Here is a 13,759-nt window from a genome sequence, read left to right on the forward strand (position 1 = left end):
TATTCTCAAGTTATAAATTGCACTGTCCAACTGTTAACCCTCAAGACTCCATGTAATGATATCCCTGTGTTGAGCAGACCAAGCGTACCGAGAGCCTTACCCGAGACCTGACGTTGGAATGATCACTTCGATGGGGCAGCCAGAGCCGGTCAGAGCGTAAGTATTGTTCACGACACAAAAGTCTGGGGAAGTTTGTGGTTCTAATAGATGTTCAGTCCCAAAATTTCCGATGTAGATTCTATGTCACGTCATGGAAGTAAAGATGCTGCATCAGATGTGGTTCAGTCAGAATAGAATTAAGGCCCTTTTGAGCTTTTCCTTTAATAATTATTTTTATAATCCGGTTTGTCGCTGGATCGATAACAACATAATCCAGTTTTGCACTCTTAGCGGTATTGCACTCTTAATAGATTGAATGTGTCAATAGATTTTGTCAAAAATCTTGTTATGTTTAGAAAGAAAAGCAATGCTTGTAATATTATGTAAATGAATTGTTTGGCCACCTTGTGTTTCTGTACTGATGCATTGCTTTGTAAATTATTGTGAATTGGTACAGAAGATTACATATTTTTGAATAAACTGTTTTTAAAATAAATTTATTTCAGTTGATTGTGATTCGTTTTCTGTCAGTGTGCTCTCTGGGTTTTTGTTTTTTTTGTCTCCATATCATGATACATTTATCTTCTTTTCTGATGTCTTGGTTTAACTTTTGTACCTGATTTGTCTGCAGATTGTAGTGCGTGGGTGTTTTTGTGTGCCTTTTTATAATTCTTTTATAAGTTACTTTTGCCTTAATCTTTTCTTTGTGAAATTATGGCTGCTATTTGTTTACTGACCACTCATCACTACTCTGCACATCATTGTAGAGATAGTATAAAAAATAACTGTGGAAACTGTTTTCTTCTCCACAGTCCTCGTCACAGGTCTTTACCAGAGCTGCAAGGAAGAGAGTCACCAAGAAGCGTTAAGTCTGCCCCATGGGAGTCAAAGTTTGACCAGTGCGTACTTTATTCTGATTTTTACTTATTTCTTTTCATTCTCATCGGTAGAAATTATGTTTAAACAGTGGGTGGTTGGCTGGTGCTCCTGTGCGATTTGCTCCTTCTTTTCTATCAAACATCTATTATCCCTATTTTATCTCTTACCTTTCTTCTTGTGTTTGTTATTCTCTTGGAACAAATCTAATCTTTTTCACTTATATAACCGTATTGTGTTGCAAGTGCTGCAAAGGCTTAATAAAACTAAACTAAGTTTTAACTTACCAGATGCCTTATGCATAGATTCCCATTTGTGCTTGAGAAGGGTAGGGTGAAGTGAAAGATACAATCCACGTTCTTTTTTGCACCACGTCCTGCTTGCAAAGTTCTTCCTTTGCCTTTATCAGAGTGTTAGATGCTTTTAGAAGACAAAGACCAGAGAGGTACCATTTTAATGACAAGTCTTTAAGATAATTTGCCTGAAAATAAAAGAAATAGTGTTTTATGTTCCCAGGAGTACTTTGAAATCACTGAACATATTTAGAACTTTCAGCTGGAACTTGACCACCCCACCCACCCTGTAGCATACTCTTACCCTAAACCTTGACTATCTTAACTCTCACCTGAAACATAATTGTGCTTGTGTTTATGATGACACAACATTTTAGAGCTCCTACCACATTGACTTTTGGGTTTTCTTACTATCACAGTGGGTTGGTTGTGGGGTTTGCTCCTTCTTTCTTATCAAACATTTATCATCCTTACCTGTCCTCCTTTTCTTTGTATGTTTCTCTCCAGTAACACATCTTTATTTAGGTCAGCATTTTTGTGATCTAATTGTGTTGTAAGTGACACTGAATTCACTAAAAAACTAAAACTATCACATGATTTACTCCTCTCAGTGGGCTGTACACATCAGGCCACGACTCTCCCACGTCTGGACCCAGTGAGAGACACGTGCAAGGACGTCATGGCCGAGCTGTGTCGGGCAGTGACAGTGAGAGTGGATTTAGCCAGCGGAAAAAGTAAGTACAGCTTTGTTGGGAATTGTATCCTTAACCGCCTGTTTCCTATGTGAGGCTGGTGGTTTTATGTGTTTCTGTGATTGGGAATTTCATGTTTTGGCCTTTTTAAAATGAGGATGCATTTTTATAGATAGTCCGTGTTATTCTGTCTATACTAGTTTTAGTTGAATGTTAACAGGTTAAGGAAGCAAGTAATTAAAGCAAGGTATTAAGTGATTCTTTAAATGTTTGTATAGAAAGGGTGATATCTTCGATTTTGTATGTGCTATCAATTTCATTGGTGCTAGATCATTAGAAAAACATCTTTAGTGCCTTTTCCTTGTTTGCTCACTTTAGAAGCTAATTGAGTTCAGGATGATGTTCATTTTAAGAGAGATTGTTTTGTTTTACCATTTATTAGAATTTCGTTTTGTGGAGTTCATGCATATTATACAGTTATGGAACTCTTCTTTGCAGATACTTTCCTGGTCGTAAAGGTTCAGACAATGACAGCGATATATCACCATCCCGAAGGCGGAGGTTTGTGTTTGTTTCATGTTCTTTTGTGCTTTGTTAGCCGATGTGTGCATTAGAGACTGATTCATTAGTTGTCTTTGAGCTTTTGAGACAGTTGCACATGCAGTTGCTCAAATTTTTCCTTTTTGAAATTTCAGCTTTCCAGTTCTTCATCTCAATATCACCAGGATCCAAAACGGAATTTTGAAGCTTGTGAGGCCTAAAGTTAGACAATTTGAATAATGTTACATTTTTACTTTGTTTTTGCTGTTTGTGTTGTGTTATTATAGTTGGTTTATGTTTTTATACTTTTGTAGCTTTTTTGTTAGAATTTTTAAAAATTAAGATATTGGTTTGTGCACTTCAGGAGAGAGATCGACAGTGACAGTGACTCTGATGTGTCACTCTCAAACTCTGGTCAGGGCAGGAGGAAGCACAACTTCCAGTCTCCCAAAGATCACAATAAGAACAGTGTTCGCATGTGAGTAGATGCTTCAGAGCTTTGGGATAGTCAAAGAAAATGTGGCTATGGGGAAGTCAGTGTTATTGTATTAGTTCATTAATTTCAATCTCTTTTTAGGAAATGATTTCCTATAAGTTGTAAATGCATTTATTTTTTTTTAATGTAGATTTTTATTACACCTCATCGACACAGTTTTGATAATTTATGATGCAGGCTTAGACCCATAAGAGGGATACAATGTCCCAGCAGAAAGACTCTGAGATACTCCATAAAAGTTCTTTCTACATGGGAATCAAACTCGCGTCTTTTGCATGCGCCAGCGAAGCATGTAACTTCTACATTAAAGATGCGAACTATTTGTTATTAATTATTTTAGTGAATGCCAAAAATGGTTAGTTTGTTTATTGTTAATGTTGATTCTTAAGAGGAACAGGTCAACATTATCATTGTGAAAAAAAAATTGATTAATAAGGGTGTGGACAGGTTCTTCGTGTATATCATGCAATGAGTTTAGCTGTTGTGTAGCAAGAAACACTTGTTACTTTGATGAACATTATGATCCATCTTGAACATGCATGTATTTTTTGTGTGTGCAAATTGAGTTGTTGATATTGAAATATGTCACATTGAAACTTAGGGTTGTTCTCTGGTTCATATTTTTTTGGTAATTTTTATTGAAAATGTCATGTATTTATATGTTTCAGGTTATTCCCTCTTACTGATAAGGAAAACAGGCAAAATGGGTAAGTACCTCTGCGTTATACACATCTTTTTACATTTATTGTGAGGTATATAAATGTTTAAGAAATCGTTCATTTTTACTCTCATCCCTCTGTTAAATATTAACAGTGCTCATTGCTTTCCTCCATGGTCTGCGGAAGAAACAGTAGTAACCGAATTTTATTTTGTGCTACTTTTTGTGTTCTGTTGTCAGGGTCATCGAATTTGGTATTTTAATCCATTTAAAAAAAAAAAATTTTGTCTACAGCTCTATCCCTTCCTTACACTCTGCACCAGCTGGCGAGGTCAAGCAAAGGAGAAGGAGAAGGTGATTATGCGTATTTGAAGGCTTTTGTTCATTTTGGAAAGTAAAGCATGTGAAATGATACAGGTGGATGGGTTAATTTGGTACTAAAACATTCTTCTTGCTTATTCCATCACATGTTTATTTATTTAAAATATTTTTTTTTCTTTTCTTTTTATTTAAAAAAAGCTCTTAAATTTTATAGAAGTGCAGATCATATGAACAAAGCAGATGGTATAGTAAAATGTTAATTCTCTCTTCTCTGCAAGATGAACAGATGAATTCTTTGTCAGTGGTTGATGGTGCTCTAATGCCTTGCCGTTTACTCTTTTATTTATTTTGTCCTTATCTGTTCTGTTCTTCGCAAAATGTGGCAGTTCGTCTTGACTTATCTTATACTGTGGTTTCTAGCTAAAAGTAAGTGAATAAAAGCACTATGTCAGAAGCACTTAAAATTTCGTCTTTGCCTTGAAGGAAAAGAGGTATAGGGATGATTGCCCAAGGAGGGAAAGCGTGACAGGTGGACAGTGTGAGAGGCTGTGCTGAAATTATGATGGTTGTGCCTGTGATTGCTCAGCATAGGAAAACTTCACTACTTGGGCTCAATGAAGCAATCCACTGCAGGAGATCAGATGATAAAGTACTTACTCCAGTTTGCAACCCATTATAATTTACTTAATGGCATGAGTGCATAAATCAGGCTTTTCTTATTACCCGAGGTGCATGCCTTTAGCTTGAGACCACTACTGTACTACACACTACTAAACCCGATGAATTCCCGATGAAATATGTATCTATGTCCCTATTTTTCTTTAACAGAAGAAGCAAGTCTCCGGGTAACACGAAAAGGCCTCCTGAGGAGTTGAAGCAACACATTGAGTGAGTTTGTAATGGGCTGTTTTTTACTTTGTACATTTGTAAGATGGAATGTCAAAAGAATGTACCATTATAATTAAACTTTTTTTAAAATTAGATATTTCCGTTCATTGAGATATTCTTGAATGTGCTTTGGTTAACAGAGAGTTAATGAAAAGATATATGACAGTTTTGGTTCAATATGAAATGGATTAATATTGCACTTTTTGCTGTGAGTGAGTGAATAATTCCTTAAACAATTTCCTCAGATTTGATTTGGTGGAGACGGAGGGCATGACTGAGGATCAGCTAATGGATATTCCTTACACTAAAGTAGAGTGAGTGTCTTACTATTCCTGCCACATTTCACCTCCTGCTTTTTATTCTTTTTTTCAGGTAAAAAATATGCTGACTATAGTTTTTTGCTCATGTGTTTGCTTTTATTTTGCATTTGTGTACATTTCGAATGTTACAGATTTGACTGATGATAACATCTTATCGTATGGTGCAATGTCTAAAACACACTTGTGTTGTATGAGGGTTTTTTTCTTTCACTGTTTGAATTGTTCCATGAATTTTCAAGCAGTGTACAGATTAGTGTTTTACTAGATTTGTTTATTGCTCTATTTATACTTTGGGGGGGGGGGGGTTATCTCTTATATTAAAGGAAGCAGTTCATTACCTTTTGTTTTTTATCTACAGAACAAAGGCTAGTCTTTTTAGAGTGAAGTATTCCCCCAAGTTCAGACAGAAGATCTGGGCGTCTCGACGGAAGAGCTTTGGGTAAGTACCAAATATGATTGTAACTCATTTCATCATTCACTCCATTTTTGTTGTGACATCTTCCACATAATGTTTGCAGTAAACACATTTTCTCAGAATAATATTTCTTGTAGATTGGAAGGGACTATTAATGCAGGCTTTGGAATAAGAATAGAACATCCTGACAAGACGTGTGAAGAACTATTTGATGCTTGTGGTACTTCTTGTACAAATTATGAGGCCATCGCCATTGAAGCAGCAGTCTTCCACCTGACCAACATTTTCATTATATGCCCAGACAAAATCAAGGATACTGTAATCTTCGCAGATGGAAAATCAGTACTTCAAGCTTTGGAAAACATGGATTTTGAAAGCCCAGTTTGCTTGTCTGTGGCCTAAACAATTAACACCTTCATGCAGACCTATGCCGTCGACCTGACTTTACAATGGATACCTGGCCACAGCAACATCCCAGGAAACGACAGAGCTGACACCTTTGCCAAGAAGAGAGTGTCACAAAAACAACCTGGTGTGGAAGAGCTGTATTTGCCAACATGACTGCTCCCTACTCAAAAGATGCTCTAAATTCCCTCCTTAGAAGAGAACAAGTCAATATCTTTCGCCTGCGAACACAACACATCTCACTGAATTCCTACCTAAATAGGATCTGTAAGGATTCCCCACCTGACTGCCCGTTGTGTGACTCCCAGGATGAAACAGTATCACATCATCTCTTTACCTGCCCTGCACTTAGAGACCTGTTTAGCACCTACCTACCTGCCTCCCCAGATATCGGAAATACTTTATACAGCGACAAAACGCAGCTGATAAGAACCTGTAAATTTTATGCCATATCGACGGGCCGAAGGGCTAGAACCCAGATGGCCACTGGATAGGAAAAGTAAAGTAAAAGTAAGTGCTTATTGGAAGGCTGTGAATTTCTGAAAACAGCGTTTTGAGGTGTTTTTAAAAAATATATCTATGTGATAGCTTCAAGTAACATTGATGGGAAATAATAATAGGTCTGGCTAGCCAGAGGACCCAGTGATCTATACGGATGGATCAGTCAGAAGTGGATGGGGTTTTGTGGTGTACAGTGGGAACAAAAACGTTCATGGCATGTCAGGGGCCGTAGAAAGAACAACTTCAAGCATGAAAATGGAGATTGAGGCCGTAACAAGAGCGCTTGGATGGCTTCATAATACAAGACCAAGAACAACTCATCTCATCATTGTCACGGACTCCCAGAGCATCTTGCGAAGGGTTGAGAAAGGGCTTCTTCGGAGTGAATGGATGAACCCAATACAACACTCATCACATAGAGCCATCACGTGGATTTTCTGTCCTGGGCACTCTGGAGTGAAAGGCAATGAGGAGGCTGATAGGCTGGCAGGCAGTGCCGTGGTTGATGGTGAGGTGAAATTTGACCAAGGAGATGTGTTGAAGACCCTGGAGAAAAGGTTGCGGGATGAAGAAGACAAGGAGACAGCAGAACACCACGCAATCATTAGGATGCGGGAAATGGGGATAGAGGGGGGAGAAGGAAGAAAGGAACGATTATCTGGAAAGGAAAGACATCGCCATAATCAAACAGCCACCGGAACAATCAGTATGGATACCTTGCGGGCTTTGGTGCTGGGGGGAACTGAGCACTTATGGACCTGTCCGGTGTGCAATGACGTTGTTGCCCAGGACTGGTAATACAGGTAATAATAGGTCTGGTGTGAGCATATTTAGAGTTGTGTATTCATCATTTTATTTAGACTCTTTATTCTGCTGATAAAGCCTCATGTTTACTTAATTGTTGACTTTCTAGAGGTTTGCCCATCTACCACTTCTGTAAGTTATTAATGAATCCTGTACAACTATATTTTGCCAGGGAGGCTGATCGAAATTCTGAACCAATGCAGAGGGCAAGAAGTGATGGAGAGGGAATCTCCAGACAAGACAGTAATAATACTGAACCAACGCGGAGACCTTCAAGGTATACTGAAGAAGGTTCAGAGCATGCTCGAATATGTTTTCATAAGCGTACTGAAATGAGTAAGATTTGTGTTGGAATATTTAGTGTATTTAAAGGTTAGCTTTCTTGGCATTATGACTTCATTTGGAAAGAGAATTTAAAAATAATAAATTTTACTGTACTATGGTGTTCTCTCATAAACTTTAAGAATGTGTGAAAACTCTCTTGTATTGATAACAGATCTTTCTGGTGACAGAGATAGATTTGTATCATTGATAGAGGAAGATTTTTCAAATTCAGTTTTTGGTTGCCACTATAATCGCACATACATCTGACATCTGAAGTATTTTGACAGATCAGTTTGACATGTCCTTGAAAGCATACCTCTTTTCTCGGTTTGGGGTTGTTGGAGGCGTTTCTTGTAGGTCCTACTTCCTTAGTTAGTCAATGTGCTTCTTTTTGCTCAGAAATGTAAATAACCTCTCCCCTCCCCCCTTTTAAAAAAAAAATATATGCACAGAACCAACGCTATAATTTAGTTATGAGACATTTTTTAATGTGTGCTCAGAGTGCAGAATATGAGGAGAACATTGAAAACTTAACTAGTAAACGATTAGAATAAGAAGTCTGGTGGAAAATTTTGAAAGGTTGCTTTCTAATTGTGCATTATAGCATTAGAAGGGGGATCTCTGCAAAGATGCAGCTGTCTGAATGAAAAATAAGTTAAAAATTTGTATTTGAACATTGAAGCTTAAAAAGGTGCCAGAAATTATGAAGAAAAGCTGAAAAAACCCCAGACATTAACACCAAAGACCAAATATGTTTTTTCTTAGTTTATTTCAGTACCTTTTTTCAATGCTTTCAGCAAAAATGGTATTAAGACTTTGTATAGTTACAGAATTTTTCATTTGTCCATGGCTTACGGAAATAATGACAGTTGAACCTACTCTGACAACCACAACCACATGTCCAGACAGTCACCTGTAAAAACATCCACTCCTTCCTCCTCAACACCCCCCATCTTTTTAAAATATTATATGACACTGTCCCAGAGGTCCACTTGTACGATATGACACTGTCCCAGAGGTCCACTTGTATGATATGACACTGTCCCAGAGGTCCACTTGTATGAGCCATCTTGGACAATTTCAGCTGTACTTGTTTTGATGCATAGTAGGAAAAATGTTTGCTTTATTAATTCAAACAGGTACGACACCCAGTCTCAGCCATGGGCGGAGGATTTGAATCAGGTATAGGCAGTTTACTTTGTTTTGTATATTAATTAATTTTTTATTATTTTTATTTTATTTTTTATTTTTTATTATTTATTTTTTTTTAAGCACCACCGCTACCTGGCTTGGTGTGTATGTTTTCAAGCTCTTATGTTCGTGAGGGAAACTAGAGTGGTTTGATAATGCTGTCAAACCTGGTCTAACAGCCACCTGTCTAAGACAGTCTCCTGTACACATGTCTACTTTCCACTTCACTTCTGGTTTTCTTTATATTATGACACCATCCAAGCCGTCTTAGACAATTACTTTTTTCTTCGACATTAGGCAGCCCTCTAGGACAATTTTGATTGTATTTACAAAGAGAATATGAAAGAGAACAAGTTACTATTGTCACATGAAGAACAAGTTTAGTACATAGTCTATGTCACCTTTGTATGTTAGAGGAATTTTTGTTTACACTAAACCTGCTCGTGAAAATGTTCTTGTCACCTGACAATACTGAACTCAAATTATAAACTAAGCGAGGCCAGTAGTTGTTATGAGTGGATGGGTCTTGCTAACTTTAGGTAGCATTTCTTTTTCTTGCCTACTGGTTGTATTTGTGTATTGACCTCTTTCTACTTTTGCTATTATAAATCAATACCAAGTTAGTGTCTGTTCTAAGGTCTTTTAACATTATTAACAGTACCTTTGCACTAGATCATTGGTTAGGCTGTTGCCATTGGTAAGGCTTATTTCCTTCTTATCTTACTACAATCTGTTATTTTTTAAAATCTCTGCTTTGTTGTATAGTGGCGGTTTTATAGTTTTGTTTTTGTGTTCCCTCTTTAGCTCAGACTTTTTTTTTTTTTTTACAGCAGTCACCCTATGGCCATACTGCAATGCCTTCAGCAGCGTCTCGGCGCACTACTGGGGACTTGCACCCTAGGGATCAGCATTTCCACCCCAGCGATAACAGACGCAGTTCCCGTGTGTCCGGGTATGCATCTGAAGGCTTTCGCCTGCCATCATCTCACAGTCGTGACAGTTATCCTCATCCTGCATGGTCTGCTCATGAAGCTTGCTTGCCCCACAGACCTGCCATCGGTGGGCAGCAGGGGGATGACTCTAGCGACAGAGACACACTCGTGTCCTCACGGAGACAGGACGGCACTGCAGTGTCTGTTGTCTCTCCCTCCGCTCATGATCAGCGAGGACAGATCTCGAATCATGATGAAATTCGATATGACAGGTCAAGAACTGACCTGAGTTATGGTAGAAGAAATATAATGCGGGGTACACAATCTGACAATGAGACTCATCACTTTGGCTCATCACAATCACCTCATCGCACGTATAACAAAGTGTTACCCCTTAACCCTGCCATAACCTCACCACCCTCTGCTAATAACAATAGACGTGTGTCCTATTTCCCACCCAATCATTATGAACAATCACATCAGCGTGAGCAAGAGACAGATGGTTTTGCCTTACTCGAGCCGCCGCTACAGCAGCTTCAAGTCTCATCCAAATCATCCTCTGCCCGCCCGCGCTCACCTTCAGCAATAAGCTCATGGCCATCACCCGCCCCTGCATCATCTCACAGCTCAAACCATCCTCCATATCATCATTCTAATTCTCCACTCATGTATCAGAATCAACCGTCATCAGTTTCTAACGTTGGAGATCCTGTGCATGAAGAGGCTAAGTCTGTGAGACTAAGGTGACATTTTATGTTGTATTCTTTTATTAAGTTGGTCAGCTTCAAGCAGTCTTGCACAAGTAGCTGTAGTCTCTGTTCAATGTTTTAGCATCCCCTCTTTTTTTTTTTTTTACCAATGGAGTTGTTCTCAGTGTTGATGGTTTATCTCTTTCTCCTCTCCCCCGAATGGTATATGGTTTTCACTCCCCCCCCCCCCCCCCCCACCTCCTGCCCGCCTCCAATTAGAATTGTCACTTAGTTATTTGTCAAAACTCCTTCCTTATAGCGGTTAATGTGTCAAGCTGTCTAGCACTGCAGCTTTTTTGTAGTGGTGGTAGTTCACAGAGCTTAGAAGTAAATAAAATTGCTTTTTCCCTGTCGAATGGAAAATTGAGAATTTATCGTTTTTAATGGAATGCTTTGTTTTTGCATACATAAAAGCCCCTTTAAGTTCTTCTGTGAAAGGTTGTTTCTTTTTCTGTTTACTGTAGTGTGTGCAGCATTCTGAGCACTTTTTTTTTTTTACCTATTCTTCCTTTGATCGGCCTGACTCCTCTGTTCCTCACATGCCCTAAGTTTTCCTTTAGATGTGATATACCTCTTGTTGGACCCTCATGCTTTCTGTGTGAAAATCATTTAAACCACTTGGTCATACTGGTGCTATCAGACAAAAACATAATTTGAATTGAATGGGAATGGGGTACTTTGATATAATTTTTTAGCTTTGTTCGTAACCTAGCATGTTTCAAACCATTTTCATATTCCCGTTTATTTCAAGCCAGACTGATGTGACTGGCATGTTTCTTCACAGTATCAGGTCAGAATTTGATAAATGAATAGTATGCTGTGGTCAGAAATGTGTTACTTTTTTCATTTTCCATAGAGAAGAATTCTTTTTTGAGAGTTTTTCTTATGTTTCATGCCCCTTGAACATGCCTGAATTTGTGAGCTTCATTGACATGGGGTTTTTTTCAGCAGCCTCTACAAAGCAAGTTTCGTGATGCACAGCTTTGCCCTGTACCCAATGTTTCTAAAATAACCTTTTTTTAGTTTTAGTCGCAACTGCATAAGGTCATAGGAGCGCCATAAAATAGCCTGAACTTTTAACTATAAAGTAGTTTGTGCCTTCAGTTCGAAATGTCAGTTTCTTTGATCTAGATGTTTTCAAGACTTGCTTAGGTTTGTTTTATTTTTTCATTGTGATAATCGTGAAAAATGAAAAGAAGCAAAGAAATGAAAGATGAATTCCAGGAAAGCCATTTTATTTATCATTTTATATGAGTTATTCTTTCATTTGCACTAAATTCATTCACCCTTTCTCGGCTAAGCCATAATATTTACTCTTTGATTTTGCTTTTCCACTCTGCCTCGTATGTGTTATGCTTTCAAAGCAATAATTTTCTATGTTGCTCTGGTTTCTATGTTTGCCTGATTTTTGCTGTGTTTATGTGCTTCTATTACTAATCATCCTGGTGCATTCTTTCAGGTACAGGCCAGAGGGGCGTTACAGTGACCAGGGGTGGCAGTATGACCAGCGAGCACCACAGCCATCTCCCCGAGGGGAAGGCACTCCCGGAAGTGCACGCAGTGGGAGTCTACAAAATGCACAACACTCTTCCAGCACTGCCTACCCAAACCCTGTGTATTTCAACAACAACGATGCTTCTTCTTCTTTCCACGGTAAAAACTTGGAGGACAGAGACTCGTACTCGCGCCGAGCGTATCCCGACAGGAACACGAGTGACTTTTCTAGCCAAAGACAAGCACCTCCTCCAAGTTATCGCTCTCCCCCCATCTCATCACCACAGCAGCAGCAGCAGCATTTGTCCGGCACGAGCTCGGTGGGGAGGGCATTATCAAACCACAGCAGTAGGCCCCAGATCAACCCTGCAGTGTTCAGTGGAGATTTGCATGGATATCGTTCACCCCAAGGCAGCAACTACCCTCAGCCTCGCCCATCTCAAGATCGCACTTCATCTCCTGTCAGAGGAAGGACCATGATGAGTCCTCAGATGGGTGGTTCCCCTCCGAGGGTCAACACGTCTCATTATGCTGGGAATATAAGAGATAGCAGTCCTGTCAGAGGTACTCAAAGGTGAGGTTATAAGCTGTTGCTGATGTCTTGACTAGAATTATGGGATTGAAGGGGGGGGGGGGTGTATTGGGATATTGCATTTTTACAGATTAGCCTGTTTCAGTGAAGATGTAAGTTTCAGGGATGAGGGTCTGATGTCTTGTAGAACACGCTATAGATGAACTAGGTTGGAAGAACTTGTAATTAAAATTGATACTAGGGTATGGAACGGAAAGAAGTTGTTTTACTGCTTTTTGATTATAGTTTGTTGTTTTTTTTAGTTATTTTTTCCCCAATGCGTGACCAATCTTTGCTTGTATAAGGCAATGTGAAGATTGTCTCATGAAACAGAACTGCATGCATTCCTAGTGATGTAAGGCCCATGAACAGCTATCAACAATGAGCACATCTGTGTCAGCAGCTTGGGGCACTTTTGAAAACTGTATGTTAGGCGTGTCTGTAGTAACAGCTTGTGTGTCGGAAAGCCTCACCTCAGCAGATTGAAACCAGATATATTTTGTGTCAAGGTTGCCGAGTAAATGACATTGTCAAATAGTTTTGGTTCAATGATATTTTTGTCTTTGCACTAGTGGCTATATCAGTATGTGATATCATGTTTCCTTATTTATGGAGACAAAGGACTTTGCCAGTTTTCATTCATGTGTGATAGTTTATGCCCTCCATGATGAACTTGATGTAACAGTTTGATTTTACTAACCATCCGGTACTTTTTTGACTTTGTATTGGTTGTGTGTGTTTATTCACAGGTCTGTGACATATGATTCGGCCAACACACCTCCAAGACAGATGGGCACCGGTGGCTACTATGATCATCACCACCATTTTCCAAACTCACGGCAGGCCTTAGACTTCTCTGGAAACTCTGCCACCACACCGGCTCGCAGCCAGTATCATCACCTTGGGATGATGGACAGCGGTCACCCAGGCCAGTCACCATCCAGTAGTGGCTACAGTGGCTCTCACAGCCACCAGAGTGGCACGCCTGCCAGTAACATGTCTCCACAGCAGTCAAGAGATGCAAACTCCTACAATGCAAGATTGTCTCAGGTATACATATATGTGAGGTATCATGGTGAAATCAGGCACTAGTCAAATTAACACATTACACCCTAACTCGCCCGAGAATTCCCTGACTTGCCCGGAACCGCCCGCGCCGACCTAGAGTCTTTAGATACAAAGTCTTGCCC

General features: G+C 39.3%; 1 protein-coding gene across 2 annotated transcripts in view; it reads left to right on the forward strand.

The window, feature by feature from the left end:
* LOC101862813 (band 4.1-like protein 4A) overlaps nucleotides 1–13,759 on the forward strand; it is a 34,892-nt gene that overhangs the window by 17,627 nt on the left and 3,506 nt on the right. The window contains exons 14-28 of one of the 2 annotated variants that reach the window (XM_005103326.3): nucleotides 78–156; nucleotides 912–998; nucleotides 1,880–2,002; nucleotides 2,459–2,521; nucleotides 2,865–2,978; nucleotides 3,665–3,703; nucleotides 3,949–4,008; nucleotides 4,804–4,863; nucleotides 5,109–5,177; nucleotides 5,542–5,622; nucleotides 7,481–7,585; nucleotides 8,772–8,814; nucleotides 9,654–10,498; nucleotides 11,964–12,572; nucleotides 13,319–13,619. In XM_005103326.3, coding sequence (XP_005103383.1) covers nucleotides 78–156; nucleotides 912–998; nucleotides 1,880–2,002; nucleotides 2,459–2,521; nucleotides 2,865–2,978; nucleotides 3,665–3,703; nucleotides 3,949–4,008; nucleotides 4,804–4,863; nucleotides 5,109–5,177; nucleotides 5,542–5,622; nucleotides 7,481–7,585; nucleotides 8,772–8,814; nucleotides 9,654–10,498; nucleotides 11,964–12,572; nucleotides 13,319–13,619 — 2,678 coding nt within the window. The remainder of the gene's footprint in view (nucleotides 1–77; nucleotides 157–911; nucleotides 999–1,879; nucleotides 2,003–2,458; nucleotides 2,522–2,864; nucleotides 2,979–3,664; nucleotides 3,704–3,948; nucleotides 4,009–4,803; nucleotides 4,864–5,108; nucleotides 5,178–5,541; nucleotides 5,623–7,480; nucleotides 7,586–8,771; nucleotides 8,815–9,653; nucleotides 10,499–11,963; nucleotides 12,573–13,318; nucleotides 13,620–13,759) is intronic. The other variant, XM_005103327.3, reaches the window with a different exon arrangement.

This window comes from Aplysia californica, unplaced genomic scaffold, assembly GCF_000002075.1.
Source record: "Aplysia californica isolate F4 #8 unplaced genomic scaffold, AplCal3.0 scaffold00368, whole genome shotgun sequence".
In the NCBI taxonomy this organism is placed as follows: Eukaryota; Metazoa; Mollusca; class Gastropoda; order Aplysiida; family Aplysiidae; genus Aplysia; species Aplysia californica.